Here is a 23,076-nt window from a genome sequence, read left to right as displayed (position 1 = left end):
TATGCATCGCGCCCTCTCTTGACGTATTATAAAGTAGCTAAGCAACTCTAACAACCACCGAGAAAAGCTTTTAAAAACTAACATTGTTCGCAAATAACTAAATAGAAGTATATTGAATGATCTGCAATGAGTGACTCACCATCTGCTCCCTCAATGGGGGTGCCAGAATCCGGTATAATCATTTAATTCTGAAGTAAATTAAGCATAAGCTTGGCTAGGCCTAGCCTGAGGCTAGGCTACGCTAGCCTAAAATTGTATAGGTAGGCCTAGGGCCTAGGCCTAAAACTGTGTGTGCCTGAGAAGGCTGCCTTGGTTGGATTCGGAGGAAGCCAAGGAAGGCCTAAGCCAGGTCTAGACCAGTATCTAGGCCTAATTTATAAGCTTGAACTGGCTGTCAAACAGAAGACAGAGAAGATAGTGAGAACGAGTGCAGGAGAGTGTAGCATAGTGTAGATAGGGCATATAGGCTAGGTAGGTAGGCTAGTTGAGGCCATCTGTCGATAAAGTTTTTAATTGCGCGAATGACCAAATCGATCCAACTCGGCCACAAGTCAACTCGGCCACAGTCAACTCGGCCACAAGTCAACTCGGCCACAAAAAATTTGGCTATGGTCAACTCGGCCACAAGTCAACTAGACTAGGCCACAAGTCAACTCAGCCACAAATCAACTCGGCCACAAGTCAACTCGGCCACAAGTCATTTACTGGTACTACAATTTGAAGGAGTAATTCATCAAGTATAAAATACTAATTCTTTTAAGTATTACTATACTATTATTATTGCTGTTATTATTGATGTCATTGTTGTTATTATTATTGTTGTTTTTATTACCATTTATTTTTAATATTAATTATTAGTCTTGGCATTAACATTATATATTGTTCAAATTTGTGCTGATATTATTATTATTATTATAGTACCATATAAATAATAAATAATTTTCAATTTATTATTATTCTTATTCTTATTATTATTCATTAGTCTTAGTATTATTATTTTAATAATAGTAATTTAAAAAGTTATTGTTATTGGTGTTTTATTGGTATTTTTCTCATATTATTATTTTATTAATATTATTGTCGTTGTTGTCACCTCTATTATCGATATTATTACTCTATTATTACTAAGTAGGCCTATTATAAGTATCATTATTATTATTATTACTAATTAGTATTACTATTATTATTATTTTTTTAATTTTATAATTAGTATTACTAATTAGTATTATTAAAGTAAATATTAATAGTAATTGTTGTTATTGTTGTTTAATATTATTGGTGAATTAGAATGTTGTGAGTAAACAGAAGACGAACACATTAATAAATAACTCTTTTTAATTCTTAGGCAATAGCATTCAAATCTCTTTTGGAAGTGTGGTGGTCCTGTTTTACTAAAATATACTCGTACTTTATTTCAATCATACGGTAATTGAAGAAAAAGGATGCAAAAACTGAGATTTACATTAAAGAACTTGTGGCTGAGTTGACTTGTGGTCGAGTTGACTTGTGGCCGAGTTGATTTGTGGCCGAGTTGACTTGTGGCCGAGTTCACTTGTGGCCAAGTTGACTTGTGGCCGAGTTGACTGTGGCCGAGTTGACTTGTGGCCGAGTTGACCTGCACCCAATGACCATACTGTTTAAAAAGTTTTTTAATTGCGCAGATGATAACTCAAAAACCAGCTCAAATTTGTGCGAAAAATCGCTAGGAAAATAGGTGATCAATTACTCCTAAATCGTTTATATGGTTATATGACAATAATAAATGGCAAAAAACCAAAACGTCAACACTTTTTGACCAGAACGGGAATGGTCCAAAACGGCAATAAGTCACAACGGCAAGACAAAATCGACAAGGCCTAAGTCAAAATGGCAATAGCCCTAAACCAAAACAGCAGTACTTCCAGAATAAATATTGTATAAAACAGATAAAATTCGCATAAGGCAGTGCAAACAAATTTTACAATAAAAATATGATGCAAGGATGTGACGTGATGGTCTATAAAAGTTTTCTTTAAGAATCAAAACATGTTTCCAATGGCCCTACATAAAAGCAATTATAAACATGAAAGTGTACAACGAATACTGTAAATACGGTAAAAATGAGGCTAAATTGTCATAGAATTTAAAAACGCGAAAGGACGACAATGACAATAATTATAGACTAAATATGATAATAATAATAAATAAAAATAATAACAATATAACATACAAATTCAATATTAAAAAGATTGGGGGGAAACAATATACTAAAAGCAGTAAAACATTTGAATAAATAAAACTTAAAATACAGACCAAATGAAGCTAAACAATTTGTCATAAAAGTAAAAAATGCGAAATAATAATAAAAATAATAATAAATAATACTTTAAAATATAGACAAAATGAAGCACAAATAATTTGTCATAGATGTGTAAGAAAAAAAATGCGATTAAAAGCATTAAAAGCAGGAAAAAGAGCCCATGGCAATATTCAATTTGCCTATTGGGACAATTTCAAAATGTGGCAAAGACAAGCCAAACCAGTCACTCGTCGCAAATCGTGTTTCAGAGAAAATGACCAAAACATGCTTTAATGTCAAATTTTAAAAAATCTACTATATTGCACTAAACTAATCTTTACATATTTATACATCGATCTATGCTGTTATTTTCCCCATTTTCAATGTTAAAGTAACACTTTTTAAAGATTTGATGATAGTTTCTGCATGAGAAATGCCTGAAATTATAAACTTTGAAGGCTGATTTCTCATATATTGTTCTTTAAACTGCTGTATGTTTAAACGCTTGTAACTTCATAAGGAAATGTCCGATTTGAATGATTTTTTTTACCATTTTATAGCTATCATTTTACTCTCTAACACTGTATTAATAACTCAAAATCGATTTTTGCGACGAGTGACTGGTTTGGCTTGTCTTTACCACAAATGATTCAGAATATTATAAACTGCGGCCCGCGCCCAGTGGTGCTTGCTAAGTCTTGGCATTGATTTCGCTCCTTTGCTGTTTTGGTCTATGTCTATTGCCGTTTTGGTACTTGTCATTGCCGTTTTGGTCTGTTGCCGTTTTGGTACTTGTCATTGCCGTTTTGGTCATTGCCATTTTGGTTTATTGCCGTTTTGACCTGCTTCCAAGAATTTATATATGCTATAGTATTAAGAAAGGCCAAAGCCCTTATTTTTTCAAATGTGTGGACAGATTTTTAGGCCAAATTTTGACCCGAGGATATGTTCCCTGCTCAGGCCTTAGCTTACTTTACAGTCTGGTAATTGATGGCAGGTTAAAAACAAAAACAAAAACTCTATTAATTTTAAAGAGGACGGAGGCCATTCATCGGCCATGGGCTAAATATTAGTACATACAGGCTTGCCATAAGCCTAGCCTAGATACTAGCATTAAGCCTAGCCTAGATACGTAGCCCTGAGGCCAGGCCTGAAGATTTAAAAAATTTTCCTGTGCAACTCAGCTGCCTATCCTATTGCCATTGGCCTTCAATTCTACAGTATATCATGACTTTATTTCATTCATATTACAACCAGGTTCAGCAAAAAAGGTCAAATTGTTAGATCCAGTTGGAGAAGAAAATGAAAATGTTCCATCTACACCTTTATCAAGGGAGGTAAAGTCAATTTCATGTTCATACAATATTATTAATTAACTTCTCACATCTGAGTATCTGTATATGGTTAATTCGAAATGATTTGAAATATGTTATTAAACAAAATAAGATTAAATAATTATGTTGATTAATAATAATACTATATTATGATGTCATTAATTATAATATAATATTAATTAACCATAATAATAATAATAATAGCAATACTAATACAGTAGTATAATAAAAATAATATTAATATTATAATAAAATATATAAGATTTCAATCTAACTCCTGTCATGTAAAATCCAAGTTTCCTTTTGGAATTTATGGGAACACAAAAAAACTTGCCATTAAGTACAGCCATCTGCTGAAGATTAACTTTTAGTTACTGGCAAACACTACCACTAACAGTGCATTCAAAATAAGAAATGTTGAAAATCAGCCGAGGTACAATAAGCCTTTATGTGTAAGAAATAGAAACAATAAATAAAGACAAATATTGATATGTTAATAATAACTTGAAATACAGTGAAGAAATGTATGTCTGGGTGTGCACATGACTTTATGCAAGAAAGTATTATATACAGTATTACTGAACCTCCTTCGTGTATGGAATGTATATTTGAAAAATGCTTTAACTGTTGGTCTTTTAAATAGATGGACACTTATTATTCTTCATTATTCCATTTATAACTTTATATATGGAATGACAAAGAATATATTTAACCAAGTTACCATTACCTTTGGGTAATTAGTTGTACATATATTATTTGTGTAAAGCAGGAAACATTTTGTGAAGTCTGAATTTTTAACTTTTGCAGAGTGAACCCAAAGAACGAAAGCCAGCAATGTCCCCAACAAAAGTTGATGCAAACAAGTTTGACATGCTGTGTGATGGTGTCCTTAATTCTATAACACTTGTTCAGTCTGCATTAGCTGATGTAAGAAATGAATTCATTTTTTTTTAACTAACTTTAAATGAGTACAGATGTGGAATATTTTAAGGTGCATGCCTTAGTAATCCTCATGTACTGAAACAACTTGTGGATAAGATGCTTGCCTTCCAAGTTACAATCAGTGCTGGCACTCCCGTTGACCAAAAGAAAAACAAAATGCAAACAGCTAAAAATGACACAAAATTGCTTTCTGTAGGAATGGGATGTAGCCTCTGAATCCCCACTAAGTCTTCTACGATGGTACCAATTGGCCTCCGTCTAAAATTGTCAGACCCCTTTTGATGCAACTTAGGTCCCACCACTCAAACTGAGCCACCAGTGCTTTAGATCCAAAGTCCTTGGTCCAAGTCCTGCAAATTGTCAAGATTTTATTCTCATCACCAAAAATAATTCCACTCTTTTAAGCCTTTTTTTGTTAAACTAATAGCTATGTTAACCGTTACTTGTTACGTTTTGACTGCTTCTTCGGCAAACCTTGATCTCTCAAAATAATATAGATCCAACTATCCCCTCTAATGGCATGAAATAAAATATATTATTTGTTTTTAGTTTCTTGCATTAAAAGATGAAATGCTGCTTCATACCATCCCTCCCACCCTGATGGCTCAACTTGCAATTGTTAGTGGTAAATTATATCGAAGGTAATTTCATTTATGTTTATTCTTACAGAAATATTTAACAATTTAAGTAGATAAAAAAACTAGTTAAAATTTGAACTTAAAATAAATCAATTTATTATTATGTAGTCGATATTCATTTATTTTTTTGAAGTAGGGGAAACTTTAAATGATTCACCCCACTCCCTGCTGTAAAGTGCATAGAGCTTACATTATGTGCTATATAAGTTCACAATTATTATTATTATTATTATCATCATCATCATCATCATCATCATCATCATTATTATTATTGTTCATTCTACATATTATAATTGATTATTGTAACATTTATATTCTTTGTTTTTCTTTTTAATATTTGAACTTTTTATGGACATAAAAACTTTCTAGCCGGGTCTAGAACTCAAGTCCACAATTTCAAGAGGTAGGAACCTTACCAAACAGCCAAATGCTCAGCACTACGTATTTTATTATTTTTCTTTTTTATTAGTACCACTGACATGTACACACCAGTTACGGAGCTTGTTCGGCTAGTCCGTGTTTACTCAGTCCCGTGGGAAGAGAAGAGCGCAGCACTGAAAAAACTTCACACAGATTATGAGAGCAAGCACAAACAACTAAATATCGCAATTCGACGTCTGCAACTGTTAGACATGCAGTCTCAGAGGATTGCCCGTGAGAAACGGATTATGAACTGGGAGAAGTTGTTCTCAAAGCTGACAAGCTGCAAGGGACATGGAAGGAGGTGGAAATTCTTGATTGACACTTTCAAACAGAAGGCTAAGCTTGGGTAAGTGTCTGTCAGTCAATTGGATTATAATCATGGAGCAACTGTTGCTACTCTCTGGCAAAATGACAGTTATTTTTAGAGAAGCAAGTACGGGTGTGCTTTTTGGGACATGTGCGTATTTTTGGCCTTGCCTTTTGTATAACATGTTTTGATTGGTGGGTTGTTAAGTTTATTAACACTCTAGAATGGTATATTGACAATAATTTTTTGTTCATGATAGAAAAGCGTGTTAAGATTGTTGAGCCAGATAAACTAGGACGAACCAAGAGCATGATTGGATCAAAAGCTAGGAGTTCAATGGGAAGAAAGAAGAAGGACGTAGCTGAGGATGAGGCCTGGAAAGATGAAAGGTAATTAAGAATTGGAACAAAGATTAAATGTTTCTTTCAACAAAGGGCTTGAAAAACAATGTTATAGATATATAATTTTTTATATTTCAAGATTATTATTGTTCCATAAGCCATCGAGATCGAGGGTGTATTCAAAAACAATGCGCAAAAGCCTGGCGCTGAGAACTGACCATAAAAGATTTGACTTAAAGCTTCGTAGCCAAGTCTCTTTATGAGGCTTGGCAGTGGAGAGCTGATAATGTAGCGGTGGAAGGGGGGGCTGAGTGAGATAAGGATAATTTTGGGGTGCATTGTTATCCGAGGGCTGTCTGACTGAGCCAGGAGGAGATTTTTATTTAAATTATAGACCGCTAGATGGCTGGAAATGACACTCTCAGACTTGAAAAGCATCTTTAACCATTATTCAATATGGTTTGGGAATAGGTATTTCCTTGTACCATTATGAAATCAGTTAAAAGAGATTCACCCATGCTCCCTGGGTACCACTTCTGTCACCATTTCATTTAAATATTTTACAGTTTTCATCATCTTGTGTTTAAACTGGACGAAGAACCAAGGCTAGAGAAACCATCTCTTGATTCTGTCTCTGAGAAAAATGATGAAGAAGCTGAAAGTACAAATGTGAATGAGGACACAACAGAGACTGGTGATGCACCGAGAGAAAGAAAGAGGTCCAGGGTAGAAGATCAGTTACGATTGGCAGTTCTCACAGGAAGTTTTGAAGAAATGAATGCTATGGCAACCATAGATGCAGCTGATTTACAAACACTTGTAAGCATTTGTGGTTTTCCTAAAAAGAATTTCTATATTGATGTGATTCATTCATTTAGAAAGATTATGATTATTATTATTATTTTAACAATTTTTTTATTTTAAAATTAGTAACATAATCTGGCTCATTTGTAGCATCATCATCATCATTATCATCATCATCATCATCATCATCATCATCATCATCATCATCATCATTAACATCATCATCATTATTTAATATATCATCATTATTATCATCACCACATCATCATCATCACCATCATCATCATTAATGTCATCATGACCAATTTTCAACAAAATTTCAACTTATATATTTTAACCTTCTATATTTTTACATTTTAGGAAGTTGAATTGAAAGAGTCTGTAGCTGACACTACCGACCAGGTCCCTGCAAACTTTCCTGTTTACCCCATCAAAACCAGTGCCAAGAACAAAGACCATCTACCATGCGGCACGGTGCGCTTGGCATTTTTCTACACCCGTGTCCATAAACCCTTCACCCTTGACAAACAGACAGGTAAGGCTTGTGTACAACCTCTGACAACTAAGAAGGGTTTAGCCTTTTGTTTTGTGTTTTATTTTATCTGGTGAAGCTGTAAAAAAAGGGTTACAATTGTGCCTTTGCCCCTTCCTCTCCTATCTGTATTGAAGCTTGTACCTGTTAATTTTGACAGGATCAAAGTCAATTAATGAGATAGTAATGGATCTGACTGACATTGATCTGCGGGTGACAAGGAAGGAGGACTTACCGTGGAACAAGGAATACCGCGACAGATGTCTTTCAGCTCTTTCATTGAGATCTTCAGAGTCTGATAAACCAGTAGGTTAACTGTTTTTTGTATTGAGCAAATTAGCCTTGCTATTTGTAGACTGTATCATTCAATCAGTCAGACAACAGTCAGCCAGTCAATCAGTTTATTTCATTTGCATCTAATCATAAATCAATGATAAATCAATTGATTATTGGTTATTGATTGATTGGTTATTGATTGGTAAGTTATTGATTATAATTGTTTTATTTGTAATATATCATTGATTGATTGATCGGTTCATTATTGATTGAATGATTTTTTATGATTCAGTAACTGGTTCTTTATTGATTAACTGATTGATTGATTGGTTATTGATTAATCTCCAATTGACCTGTTAGGAAATGGTGACAAGAGCAGAGTTTGATATGCTTATTGAACAACACAACCAAGAAATTGAGGTCATGCAGGAAGACTTTGAGTAAGTAAAATTAATTAATAAATTTGATAAAAGTGGTATACCTACATAATACTCACTTCATTTTAATGTTCAGTCATTATACATCTATCTATGCATAATGAAAATATGAACATCCTGAAATATTGATCTTTTACTTTATTTTGTCAGTAAGTCAATTCGTAGTTTAAACTGCGCAAAACAAACATACAAACAACATAGGTTTATGTTTGCATGCAAATTACTAAAAATTTGCTTCTACTTGGAAGAACCATCATCATATACCAAATTCTATTTTGTAAATTCTTACCTGGATTAACTAGCCAATGGCAATTAGTTGGCTTGTCCATGTAATTATCTCACTCTTACTCTACCAACATCATTGCTAGCTTAGTGTATTATGTATTACAAAGTTCCCTCTAAAACAATGGATTCATCCACATCAGTGTATCATATATACAGTAATACATAGATTTAGACGTTTTTCTTTATTATTCTTACCACTGTTATTGTTAAGTATTTTTGCAACCATTGCTGTTTATTTTTGTATTCTTTTATGCTCTAGAACACGAATAAAAAGCCTTGCTGAAAGTATTGCGAAGTTACAAAATGATCAGCTGAACGCTCTCATGAATCCTCAACTACAAGCTGGAGATGGTATGAACAATAGCACCTTATTCAATTATTTAGAATCTTAGATAATATTGCAAAAAAATTTGTTATATCTTAATCAATGGATATTATATTCATACAGCATTGTGTTGTTTTTTGGTGAAGAAAATTCTGATTTTATTTGCCAGGATTGAATCCAAAATCTTGGTGTTTAAGGGCGGATATCTTCACCACTAGGCCATAGCGACATTTGGTCTATATTTTTAACTATTCAATTTAATTTTCATATGGCATAGGACGGTTCGGCTCACCTTTGCATGGTTGGACTACAGAAGACAGGAAGATGTTGGGGTCCAAGAACCAAAAACTTTCACAATCAAAACAAAAAAGGCAACCAAAAAATCTTCCCAAGTGGGGTAGTGATTTACCAAAGGATGTAAGTTATATATGTCAACCTCTTCACCTTTTTAAGAATATATATAATATTAATGTATAATAATAATAATGATAATAATAATAATAGTGTATATATGTATAGCACCGGTATCCATCAAACCCGACGCTTGTGGTGCTCGATACGTTGACATATCTCGTTCCATAATTTCCTACATCTAATGGTTTCTTTGTGTCTTATGTACCCAGAAAACCGGTACCAGCTATTTTCTACTGTCCATCACAGGGGCTGTATAGATCAGCACACCGGGGTATCCCCCTACTTGTCTTGAATGATGTGCTGGGTTCTTTAAAGTGCACACGAGCCAATTGCGCTGGGCTATCCAAGAAGACTTGTTCCACCACCAGTACAACGGGCGAGCGTGCCGCTTAACTCAACGCCAATATTGTGGCTGTAGGTTTCGGCAGCCAAGTGTTGTTACACCACAATATCAATGTAGTTGAAATTTGACAGGGGTTGTTAGTTCACCAAGGAAAGTTGATCATTGGGAATGGGGAGTGGAGTCCACTGAACTCAGTAACCAAGTTTCTTTATATGGGGCTTAGGGAGTAGAATTGTTTTGAGAGAACTGAGGATTTCAGTAGAAAACTTCAGTACTGGATTTGGATTTATTTGGTGTAACCAGCAAGGATAACACCGAGGAGAATTGAACCGGGGACCATAAGATCTTCACGGTTCAGTGCACACAGTGTCTATCACCAGTTTAGCCGGTTGAGCTAAACTGCTCTCTCATTACTACAATGGTCATGAAAATCAAAATTGCTATATTCTGGGATAAGGTGTATTAAAACACAAGACTTGGATTGATAAGCGAGCCATTTATATTATTCAACCTTTTTTTTTTCTAGTTCTTCGAGCGACTTAAACTTTTCAATGAGGAGAGCATTCGACATCAACAAGAATTAGCGGACCGTGTGAAGGAAGAAGTTCGTTGTGTGATAGAACAGCAATTGGCGGGACAGTATAAGCTTAGTACGCCTGCCACACAAGCATCTGACCTTGAGAAAGGTAAACCATCGTTTTAATATCAATTGCTTTGCAACATTTGGGTGTAAGTGGTACACCAGTGAGGCGTTGGACCTCCAAATGATAGAGTCTGTTTCATGAATACTTACCTAGATAAACTGACTAATTGCCATTGTTCCCAAAATGGAACACCCCTTTGCATTACAATTGATTTGTGTAATTATGTTAGAATTAGAGGCTGGCCAGTTGTTTGTGTCTTTAAAATGTATTGTCCCATGCTAAATATAAAAAAAATCATAAAAATATTTTTTTGAAATTAACTTGCCCATTTTGAAGTAACATAAAAGTTATCAACTTGAACATAGAAATTAGTGTTTTTAAAAAATGTCTACTTATCAGTTTACAACGAAAAATGATAGAAATACTTCCAGTCACTGGAAGTGTTTTATCATTTTTATTATAATTTGTTGTTTTAAAAATCAGGGTACACATTTTCTAAATTCAATAATTTCTATGCACAAGTTAATAATCTGGATGTTATTGCAACATGAGCAAATTTATTTCAAACTTATTTTTTATGATTTTTTGACATTAGCAATGGAGAATACATCTTTAAAGCTAATAGTTTTTTTTAAACATTTTTAAAAACATTTTTAAGTTTTATTAAATGTACTATCATAAAGAAAACATTGATTTTTAATATTAAGGATTATATTTTAGGTATTCTAAGTTTTAGTGAGGTTTTTCACATTTAATTTTTTGGTGCAATTTTTAATTTTGTTGAACTAAGGAAATGGCAACTAGATTAATTAAATGATGGATTATTATGTATTGAATATTAATTTGCATTTTTGTTTTTTTGTTCACTTTCAGATGTTTGTTTACCAGCAGTTTTTATGCCAACAAAAACAGCGCAGTTGTATAATCCTAGAGCACATTCTTACTTCCATCCATCAGGTAATATTTTTCATCTGTTCATAGTACGGTGGTATAGTGCTCACCATATAACTGAAAGTCCTGGGTTCAGTCCGGGCAAAATCAAGTCAGGATTTTTTTTAATATAACAGTAAAAATGCTCTTTAAAAATCACTTAAAAATTGTCAAATTTTGGATGAATAATACTATGATGACCATTGTAAATGTTGCTTTTTGAAAGATTGTCTTCGCAACACTAAAATAAAATTTGTATTTGAATAATTTTTTGGCAGGTTCGACGGGACGTCTGCGACTGACCCAGCCACCGTCAATGTTCCAGTTACCACCACTTCCGTCCAATAATGTATCCTTTATTATAATTATTAAAGTCATTGTAATTGCATTTGCAGACAAATCACTTATATATTATTACTCAATGAAGATATAATATTAGAAATATATCATGACAGTGCTTTCATTTCATTCTGGTTTATTGTACAACACTGAATTGTATCATAATTTACAGTATGCTTAAAATTCAATAATGAAAATAATTTTAATACTGTAGTTAAAGTTATAATAGTAATAAAGTTAATAGTAGTAATAAATAACAATAACAACAAAAATAGTAGTAGTAATAACAAATAGTATTATTAATAATTTACATGTTTTTTTTTCACTACCCCTACAAATTTATAGTTTATGTTTTTTGTCTAATTGGTGAATATTAAATGAATGAATGATAATGACAATTTTATAAGATTTTATGTGATTAAAATTTTATTCAAATTTGGCCTTAACAGCTTGCATTAGCGCATGTCTGTTATAAATTTGTTTGATATTCGTCGTAATTTTGAAGATCGTGGTCCAACGTGGACTAGTGCCCTTCAGCAACCACCTACCAACATAGCCTCTTCTCAACCAGTCACTGTGCAGTCACCGACTATTATGGAGACCCTGGTTAGTGTAGATGAAGAGCCCACTAGATCAGCAACATTTTGAGATGCTTGTGTTGTGACTGGGGCACATGTAATAATATTTCCACCGTCACACGTTATACCCCAACTCTTTCTCAATTCCACTTCTTTAAGACTCATCTTATTCCATAGTTACCTGGTTTTTAAGCGCTGTGGGACTGCCGGCAAAAAGCACTATATAAATATTCAGATATTTTTGTTATTAATAATCTGCGGTGGGCGCTTAAGTTCACAGAGAAGCAAGTGCCGTTTTGCCAAGTGCGATTAAGAAATAACTGGTTTGTATTGCGCTTAGATATATATTTGGTAAAAAAAAGTGCAAATAGTCAATTGATCAAAATGTAACATAAAATATAATAAATAAAGATGTATATTTTTTATTATGTTTAAAAATAAAAGGCTAAAGTCAATAGATCAAAATGTCTGTCTTAGGCAAATAAAGAAGTCTTCCGTTTTTTATAAGGTTTGAAAATGAGATTCAATAGTCGATTGATCAAATTATCTTCCAAAAATTTTGAATAAAAATGTTTGTGCTAATGTGTATATTTTCCAAATACGTATATGAGCAAAACTGCAGAATACCCTCAATGAAATAATGGAATTGCCAGTCGTATTTAGGCACATTATATTTTTAGTGCTACCGAATATCCTAAAAAATAATGGAATTGCCCATCGTAATCAGGGATCTTGTTTTCTTGAGTCCTGCCTGAATATGTGAGGCAATTTCATTATTTTCTTGTATGCTCGAGGGTAAAATATCGATTTTCCGTGACCTTGACCTTGTCCGTTGAACTTTTCTTCCGAAAATTGAAAGCTGTGTTTCTTTGACTATTCCACTGAATTTTATGATGACCCATTCATTAGTTTTTGCGTAATCTTGCTAACAGGCAAACAGCAGCGAATACATAACCTCCTTAATGGAGATAACAAACCGACTAAAGCCTACTGTCTCTTTGCAAGAACACCCCTCAAAAATAATAAAAGTGACTGATCCCACCTCTGCAATATTTTTCTGCCTTTTTTACAAGCAAATTGAACAACTATGCAGTTGTATGCAGGGGAATTCCCGACGATGGTCCAAGCTCCCCGGCAAGAGTTGTCCACACCTGAACGTTGGATCGCCTCCCCCAGTCGGGAAATAAATTAAATTTGTCGGATAATTTTTTTATTAAACAATAATAACATTTTGTGTTGATAATGGGATTCTTTATTTAAAAAGGATAATTTGATAGAAACCATGCAAGTTAAAAAAACCCCTGTCGGGGGTACTAACCCCCCTGCTGAAGGTACCAGCCCCGTCATTATTTGAGGCCTCCGCTGTTTCTTTAATGGGGAAAATAAAAACCCACAAAAAATGCAATTGTCGTCATAAGGATTTGATGTTCATGTCTAGGCAAGACATAGTCCTCAATGTGACTGTGTTGTGAATGAATTTGGAATGGAAAAATTGCCTCATCTTCCTCAACAACAACAACAACTGTCGCTGCATAATTTCCCGCATAAACCCTTCTTTTTTGGTCAACTTTACTTTTTCGCTTTATATATCAATAAAATGCAACAGAAACATTTTGTCTTGAGTACGGTTTTATATCTATTTTATCATTCACCACATATTTTAATCATGATGATTATCTCATAATATTGTAATACTGTATGTATTATATTCATAATAAAAATTGTTTCATTTATAATGTGATTTATCATTGTCGATTGTTTATTATGCATTGCGTTGAGAAATAACGTTGTATACCACTTAGCCTCATAATTCAGTTGGTACAGAACCCAAATGGGATCGGAAGGTCATGGGTTGGAATCCTGATGGTGAAAATACGTTTCGGAGGAGTGAAAGCATATTCTGTTGGTTTGAGTGGGTTGTGATTGGTGGAAATAATGTGAAGGGTAGTTAGCGCTTTGTAACAGCAATGAAAAGCGCTATAGAAATATCAACAAGTAACAAGAGTGTTTTTCATACCATCGTTACTATTTAGACTTATATTTTTCTACATCCATAAAATGGCGGGCTATCTCCTGTGAGATTTCATTTATGTGATATATTATTCAATGCATGACTCCTTGGAAAAAAATATGTTCTAGTGGAAAACCGGGGCGTTTATTCGAATAAATACATAATATCCTAAGTGTATATAATGATAGCACATAAATTTAATGCAAGTATTGAATTTATCCTAGTGTTTACTTGTCTGAATCGGCACTCCGGATTTTTCACCAGATGTGGCGTTACTAACGAAGAAATATTCAGTTTCGGCATGGAAATTTTGTGAGAAACAAGAATACAAAATACAGTATAGTTAAAAGTGTAGGCCCATGGTTTGAGCACGATATTCATAAACGCAAAAAACAAATGTTGACAGTTTCGCTTAATTTCAAAGTGTTTATTCCACCGCAAATTAACTGGTTACCAGCACAAAACTAGTAAGTGAAAAAATATATTATAATTTTGTAAATAAATACGACTCTACAATTCTTTCTGTTAATGATGCTTTACATATAATTCTATCTTGAAACCAAACATCACATAGAATGAATGAGGATATATGTATACCAATAATATAAACTGAGGATATTTACTATTGGATGTAACTAGACTAGACTATAACTTGTTTATTATGTCAAACTCCTTCAGAAGAAAATGTGTTTTAATGTTAAAATCCATAAGGTATAGGCCTACCGAATTGGCTTCCTGGTTCATTGATAGACAAACTTGAGTTTTTTTTTTCGCTTCCAGATAAGTAGGCCAATACAGTATATGCATTTTTTAAATATTTACTTTCTTTGTGTATCATTCTAGTATAATTTCAGATATTGCAATTGTCTATAACTTCTTATTATGCAAAAACTTTAAAAATTTCACATTGCTTGTAGCTCAGTCGTTCGAACAACCGAATTGTGATCGGAAGTCCTAGGGTTCGAATCCGATTTTGGAAATATTTTCTAAAAAAACTACCGTATAAGCATAATCATTGATAGACTACAATGCTTTAAACTAGTATCACATTTTTGGTCGCTTCTTCGAGGTGGTCAAATCTGGTTAAAAATCTCTAAATCTGTTAAATTAAATTGTTCAATTCTAATTTGTATTATTGTACAGCCAATTACTACGAAAATATTTAAATTGACTTAAAGCTAATTTAAGGGTTAATGCAAAAATCTAAGGACGGTATTCTATATGTCTGTTAATTAGTAAGGAATATATTTTCTCATTCCGATTTTCAGTGGCCTTTCCGTTAAGCCCGTCCCTGGGATTTTGTTGAGTCCTACAAAACCATTGTGTAAACGTACGTAAATACGAGCGCTTAATCCTGATCCTGTTCAGAATCCGGAAAAGTCCATTGAGAGCTAATTAAAATATATCAAAGATCTGTACCTCTTTATAATAACAAGAAAACCCTTGTACGGTGGTAAATACCTGTCTCGGCAAATTTATAAACACGTCACTTAATTGTGATTTTATTTTGTATTGTTTTGCTGTGACACTTTACAGACCACCGTAGCTAAACGTCACCCAGCATCAATGTTACAAGTCAGGGCATTCCGTTTTTATATTGATTTTACTTATCAAAGGACTTGCTGTACTTGGATTCCATGTACGTGTCTGAGTTCGTAGGTGGATACTTGTTACTGCCGTCGATACAGACAATATCTTGGTTACTGTTGGGATGTCCGAAGAAGGCCATCGACTGACGGCTGTTGTTAGTGCGCGTTCCTTTCGGAACAACCACACGATGCACCTATTAAGCATACAAATAGTGATGAAATATAAATAAGGGAATGCAAAATAATAATAATAATCATTCAACAGATCTGCTGTTTTTTTTAAAACTTTATAAAACGTATGGTGGTGAATCAAAACATTTAAGTAGACACTGAACCCTTTCATTTTTTTCAGCGTGTCTGGCGCCAGTTTGCCAGCAAATAATGCAAATACTGTAATGTCAAATATGACTAGACACTCGGGGATCTTACAGATTGAAAATTATCTTCAGCAAGCTAGATCTCGAGTGAGATAATTGTCCCCGTCAAATACCAACGTGTTGTACTTACTGTGGAAACCAGTTGATCAGCTGTCCACCGCTGCAGCATATCCCCAATGTTAATCACAATAGAGCCTGGCATAGGTGTGGCTGCATGGAATTTACCATCCAGACCTTTTACCTGCCGGTTAAAAATACATTCTAAGTTAATTGGTTTGTAGTAGTTGAACTTGACAAAATAAAAAACCCCAATATTTATAGTGTCACATTGGTTTTACATTTTTAGTTTCAATCTAGTTGTTATGATTTAAAATTGTTTTTATAGCAAAAGAATGCAAATACAACCGGACCTCAAGACCTCCCGTCTCATCTTGTAGTAATAATGTCACACCACCGTAATCCGAATGCTCTCCACACCGAATCTGTCCTTCCTTCTGTACGACGTCAGTAGAAGGTGGATAGTACAGTGTACGAAAGGTGCTGTGGTTGTCATTTTCTCCCATGCGACTATGAGCTTTCACGAAGAACATAGGATCCTATAAAATTATAAATAAAAAATACGATAAGTGTATACTGAATCATGCAATTTCAGATGCAGTCTTGTTACTGGCATATGCTGTAACTAACCCCAAAAAAACAAAAAAAAACAAAACATGAAATTGAAATATATTCAACCGACGCACTTTATCTGCTGCGATTTCTTTAGGTTCATACCCTTTAAGCAGAGTTGTCTATTATTTAAATCAACCTGTAATTGACTTTACAAATTACTTTGTGGTCTTATAATTGTCTTTAATCGTTAATCAGCTTGCCCCCTAGGCCCATACCTCGTTCGAGTGGTTCTGGGTGGCCACTGGACGCTCTCTCCTCTTTCTTTATCATCCAAAAAACAAAATTTAAACATTTAGGCCTACAATGGAAACAAATACGATTTAACATAAAAGGAGGTTGAAAAGAGGCTACTTCATGCCCATCGAGCTCAACATCCTATGAAATCAAATTAATAGATACATTAAAACAAACGCTTAAATAATAATAACCCCACCTCTCAGGAAATGCTCAGGGTGCCACCTATGAAGGCAATGGTGGATTCAAAGGAGGGGGGCATCCGGCCCGGGCCCCCATAAATTTTTCGAAATTAAAAAAAAAAATTGAGAAAAAAAGAAAATTTACTAAAATTTTCAGTCTTGTGCCATTTCCGACCATCTAGATGGGTGCCATAATCATAAATTTTCTTACCTCAGCCCCAACAATGGTGGGACTGAGGTAGTATAGACCCTCCATCTGTTAAAGTCCCTCTTCCCCGCCCCCCTCTATTTCAAATTCCTAGATCCGCCACTGGAATTTGGCATAATAGGACTATTTCATCTGGCACTGTGTTTCTTTGTCTTTTGTTGAAGTCCTTATTAAATAATAAACATTGTGTCACCAGTGTATGAGTAGTAGGCGACACTCTATATAATATATAGACTTAGCTTTGTATAATATGCAAAGAATATCATTTAGGCCTACCTATAATTTGTGTATCAGAGTGTTACGGGGAAAATTAGCTGATTTAATATATTATAATACACATAGCGATGTATAAATGTTATATATATTTAATACAAATGCTACTAAAATATTTAATTAAATAGACATTTTCAGATGCGCCAATTGCATCATCAGGCGATGGTACAGTATTTATAATACATTCCATAAAATACTTACTTTCAATTTCAAGGCATGACCAAAAACTTCCAAAACCCTGAAATTAATCTGTTTAAGTTCGTCGTAAAGATCACAAACGCTGTCTATAAATCCAGGTGTGATGATGTCGCACGTCTGTGTAGAGATAAAATGAAATGAAAACATTAACCTTCATGTAAGCCTATAAAACACAAAAAATCAGAGGTGAGTTGTCGGTCTATGACTGAGATTATTATTATTATTATTATTATTATTATTATTATTATTATTATTATTATTATTATTATTATTATTATTATTATTGTTATTATTGTTATTATTGTTATTATTGTTATCATTATCATTATCATTATCATTATCATTATTATTATTATTATTATTATATAAGCCTGGGATGATTCCATTATTTTCGAGGTAAGTTCCTAAACGGAATTGGCATATAGGCCCTATTGGTGCATTCACGAAATAGACGAAAACAGCTTAGGATGAGCAAAAGTTTCTTACTTTTTTCAATTGATCCCTTGTTGCTGGAATGAAGTCCAAGCTTTCCTTCAAATCCTTTGGTCGGGTTGGGTTTAGTCTAAAAAATAAATAACTTTCACGTTAACAGAAAGCTGAATCAAAATAAAATAGAAGGCAGGCCTAACATAAAGTACGTGTTGCATGGATTTTATGGGAGCTGAACGTCCTTACTTCAGGATTTATAATTAGAGTAAGGTATGCAGGTTGCTTGGCCTAAATGGAGTAATAATTAATTGACATTCATTGTTATGCATTTCTTTCGTATAGAAAATCTTTATTATATGCAACTTTTATGTATTTTAATTATTTTTCTATATTTACTAATATGAGTCCATATCCCATAGCTGTATTTATACCGTTGTGACAATAAAGTTCTCGTAATTCCAACAAATATCCGAGAGATTTTTTAAAAATGCGAATAAAATAGGGCTGGATTATAAGCATATAAGTTGATTATGGGTTTTTATAGAAATTTTTATAATTCTAGGCCTATTGTTATGAGCATAATTGCTGATAATACGGTAATAATATACAGATATAACATTACGTCATTTCCATTAAATGCCCCTTTTGGCCTCTGATCGGATGTGCCAAGTTAAAGCATGATTAAATGATTAAAGCACAGACCCATGATTAAAGCAAGGACAAGAAGATAAGCTTAGTCGAAATAATGGAATGTAATGATCAGTTGATTTTAACACTCACTGTGTTTTATGTACCTATAATAGAGATCGCTTTGGTCCATTGTTATTTCATCCCCTATCTGGAGTTCAAATCAGCCGCAAATGGTTGTGGATTTAAAGGTGAGGCGAATGGTAAGAGTTTTGCTTAAACCAGCTAAAAATTCTAGCAATAACCTATCCAATAAAACCATGCTTTCAATTAAGCCTATATGAATATTTATTTTAAAATAACTTGACACGCCTTTTAATATGATTCTAAGGTAATTTCTTTCAAAAATTTAATTTGATTGTTTTTACGCCAACAGCTTCCGTGCTGTATTTTCCCATTAAATAAGTCAAAAGGTCATGGACATTTAGCCAGTGGAAACAGGCTATCGTCACACGGTCAGTTTTTGACTTCAAATATTCATCCAGTGCAAACATGATTAATGGGGCTACCTGGTTTGTGTCCCAAGTCTGTGATTTTACTGCGAACTTTGCTTTAACCTGTGGTCCCCTTGGGTGTCCGAAGTGATGGGAAAGGAATAGAACATGTCCTATTTTCTACAAGTATTTGACGACATTTGAAAATCAACAGCCAGAAAGTTTAGACCTTTGGGAAATAATAGGGATCTGCATAGAAAAAGATCCTGTATCAGTAGACCCACAGCATTTTTTTGAGTTTGGTAGAGGAAAGGTTTTTTGCAAAATATCATCAAAGGACGACTTATCCATTCGGAGAAAGTTATTGTATTTTTTCTTATCGCTAGCATCCAACTCTTTTAATAGACCATGATATGCTCCATATTTATTTCGTTTGTGAATCCACGACCTAACCCAAGTAGGTTTTTTTTTCAATCTCTTAACTTTCTTTTTCTTTTCATTTACCAAATATAAAAGACTGACCACAGTAACTAACAAATTTACATCCATATTGAACAAAAACTAAAAACGTCTGGGTGTTGGCATATCTAGTGGCCTAATTTTACCTGGTCTTAATAGAGATTGTCCCTAAAATTCTTATGGGCTGACAAATTATATATCAAACAATTTAACAGTGTGGCTAGGGAATACCAAGTGTCTACCTACTGTCAAAATGAAAAACTGTATCAAAATTTTTGTACAAATTTGACCGTGTGACGCCAGCGGATCTTGAAGAACCCATTCGGACTTTTGTTCTAAATTGTCTAGTTCCTACCAAGGAGGTATTATACCTCCTTGTTCTTACGTAATTCGTTTAATTTTGTTCTAATTCTTTTTATTTTAATTTATACGCATTCTCCAACAACTATCCTAGGACCAGCTCAGTATTTGCGTGTGTCCACAAGCTATTTGAAGCCTTGTATAAATGCATGATGTATACCCAAGTCTGATCACTATATCATTACAACCTGCATTTGCCATTCATAAGAATTTTCCGTGCTGTATTTTCCCATTAAAATAGTCAAAGGTCCACAAGCTATGTGAAGCCTTGTATAAATGCATCGATGCATATCCAAGTCTGATGAGTATATCGTTACAACCTGCATTTGCCATCCATAAGAATTTTCCGTGCTGTATTTTTTCCATTAAAAAAGTCAAAAGGTCATGGACATTTAACCAATGGAAACAGGCTATATCTTGAGGAACCCATTCGCACTTTTGTTCTAAATTGTTCTAGTTCCTACCAAGGAGGTATTGTACTTCCTTGTTCTTACGTAATTCATTTAATTTTGTTCTAATGCTTTTTAGATTAATTTATACGCATTCTCCAACAACTATCCTAGGACCAGGTCAGTATTTGCGTGTGTCCACAAGTTATTTGAAGCCATAAATGCATGCATGCATACCCAAGTCTGATCTGTATATCATTAGAACTTGCATTTGCCATCCATATGGATTTTCACATTTTAAATAGCTTTTAAAGTTGCGTTGTCCAGTGTAGTTTCCAATGTCCTAAGACTGAGCTGGTACAAAACGTTCGCTTTAAATGACAATTTGGGTATGGAACCCAAAGTTGCAAAGGAGCCTACATATTCGTGACACCGGCATTTCTGTATTAAAGAGGCCGCCTCTTGAACGGATAAGCCGGGTAGATTTGCCACGTGAACGTGTTACATCGACTCTGTTAATAAACAACTTGAAGTCTTACTTACCACTTCATGGCAGTATTATAGTTGGGTGAGGTACGATCAAACACCGGTATAGTAAATCACCGGATTTTTTTAAATAACCAAAAGTTGCAAATAATTTCAGAATACCTTATTTTCGGAAAGGCCGGTATTAATGAGATAGGCGAATCCTATCGTTGACAGAGCTGCACGAACATCTTCTATTAATTTTTGAAATCTCTCCTCATCTGGTTTATTGCGTTGAATGCAATAGGCGGAAAAATCCACAACTGGAATTATAGAATTTGACATAATTTACCCAAAGGAACACGATTTGTCTGCGACTAGAGCGAAATGAATTATTTATCTCAACTCGAATAAACTGGATACGCACGAGAGCATCCGTGACGTATGCTATTTACTGAACTATCTGTTGAAAAAGTATTGGTACTTAGGCCTATTATTACCAATGAGTTCGTGCGATATTCGTGCTGTATTTTTCCATTCTTCAGGTCACTGAAGAGTCACCAGCCGTCACCCACTTTTAATCTTTTTAATTTTGTAGGGATTTGTTTTTACTGTCATTATCATGTGCAATATTTTATTATTATAACTAGATACTGTGTTTACCTATTATATTTTAATAAAACTTAATGAGGCCTAGATATAGGCCTAATATATGCCAATTCTGTATGTCAACTGTGCCCATACTAACTGAACGTATACAGACATGTTTCATTCATTCATTCATTCTAGTTTATTATTAAAAACAACAAAAATTTACATTGCAATATTAAACTGAATTGCGTCAATCTAACAAAATTAAGCAAAGACAAACAACATTCACAAAACAAAGCACAACACAGTATATATACATGGAAAAAGTATTCAATATAAAAAAATTTAAAGATAAAAATTGCAAAAATCACAAAAGACCACACGCTTATGAGCAATGAAAAATTCAAGCAAAACAAACAAAATTACGATAAAATTGATTCCTAAACAAGATCATTAAGAAAAACATTAAAATTAAAATTAAAATTTACAGAATTGACATAAAATTTAATTAATAACTTTATCGTTGCTCTTGCTTTTTTCAGCTTTTCAGATAGTCAGAAATGTGTACATTTTATACGTACAATCTGTTAATGCTGCGCATGTTATGTAGGCTCACTATCTTCAAAAAGAAATGCTACGGAACTGCCTCCTAATCAATCAATCAATCAATCAATCAATCAATCAATCAGTCTCATCAATACAGTCTGTAATAAACTAGATAATACGAAACGCTGCAAAGGGCTTTTACTCTCGTTCTATTTTAGGCCTACTTTGAAACTCACTAATATTTTCTTCATTCTTCTGTAGTGATCGGAATTACGTTCATATTTCTAGCTTCAATCAGCTTTGCTCTTTCTGTAGGCCTTCAATTGATCCATTTAAATGATCAATTAACCGTTTCGGGAGAATGTTAACATAGACGATAGATTTACATTATAGACCTCAGACACATGACATGTCAGACGGAGGGGTCCGAGCCAGGGAGCCAGCGAAGCATCGGACGACGGCCCAGAATAAAAACCCCTCTAGGGCTCACGGAGAGAGTTTTTATGGCTTAATATAGTCCAAAATGTGCTTTTAGACCACAATATTAGGAATTGGTAGTCAAAACAAAGTTATTTAGATAGGCAAATTATTTTTTTCCCCATTTTTGATTCGACGATCTAATCGTGCGTCGGACGACAGTGTGTCCAAGCCTATCCGGGGGGGGGGATTCCCACCCTGACCCCTCCCCCCCCGCTGGCGTCATCACTGCTCAGCCACCGAGTTATAACTGCAAGCGGACCATATTTATCAGGGAATACCATAATTCTGTTTGCCATGAAAAGAATCTTTCACCAACGTGAAT

General features: G+C 34.0%; 2 protein-coding genes across 2 annotated transcripts; one reads left to right on the top strand and one right to left on the bottom strand.

The window, feature by feature from the left end:
• The first annotated feature begins 11 nt into the window (after positions 1–11).
• LOC117104681 lies at positions 12–13,906 on the top strand. Its single transcript, XM_033245564.1, has 17 exons — positions 12–172; positions 3,536–3,615; positions 4,420–4,539; positions 5,104–5,195; positions 5,662–5,961; positions 6,041–6,054; positions 6,182–6,311; positions 6,830–7,082; positions 7,428–7,602; positions 7,760–7,905; positions 8,236–8,315; positions 8,857–8,948; positions 9,200–9,339; positions 10,206–10,365; positions 11,197–11,280; positions 11,532–11,602; positions 12,052–13,906. The coding sequence occupies exons 1-17, from the start codon at positions 127–129 to the stop codon at positions 12,238–12,240; spliced, it is 2,172 nt and encodes a 723-aa protein (XP_033101455.1). The 5' UTR covers positions 12–126; the 3' UTR covers positions 12,241–13,906.
• A 681-nt stretch (positions 13,907–14,587) lies between these two features.
• Positions 14,588–21,604, bottom strand: LOC117104680 (2-oxoglutarate-dependent dioxygenase htyE-like). The gene is made up of 7 exons (XM_033245563.1): positions 21,315–21,604; positions 19,138–19,181; positions 18,401–18,476; positions 17,918–18,031; positions 16,558–16,743; positions 16,278–16,388; positions 14,588–15,964 (listed from the first exon to the last, which is right to left on the bottom strand). Exons 1-7 carry the CDS (start codon positions 21,480–21,482, stop codon positions 15,785–15,787), a joined length of 879 nt encoding a protein of 292 aa, XP_033101454.1. The 5' UTR covers positions 21,483–21,604; the 3' UTR covers positions 14,588–15,784.
• Between the last annotated feature and the right edge of the window lie 1,472 nt (positions 21,605–23,076).

Source organism: Anneissia japonica, unplaced genomic scaffold, assembly GCF_011630105.1.
Source record: "Anneissia japonica isolate Jap-2015-1 unplaced genomic scaffold, ASM1163010v1 scaffold287712_len2945570_cov188, whole genome shotgun sequence".
Taxonomy (NCBI): domain Eukaryota; kingdom Metazoa; phylum Echinodermata; class Crinoidea; order Comatulida; family Comatulidae; genus Anneissia; species Anneissia japonica.
The sequence above is the reverse complement of the archived record's forward strand: the minus strand, read 5'-3'. Positions and strand labels throughout refer to the sequence as shown.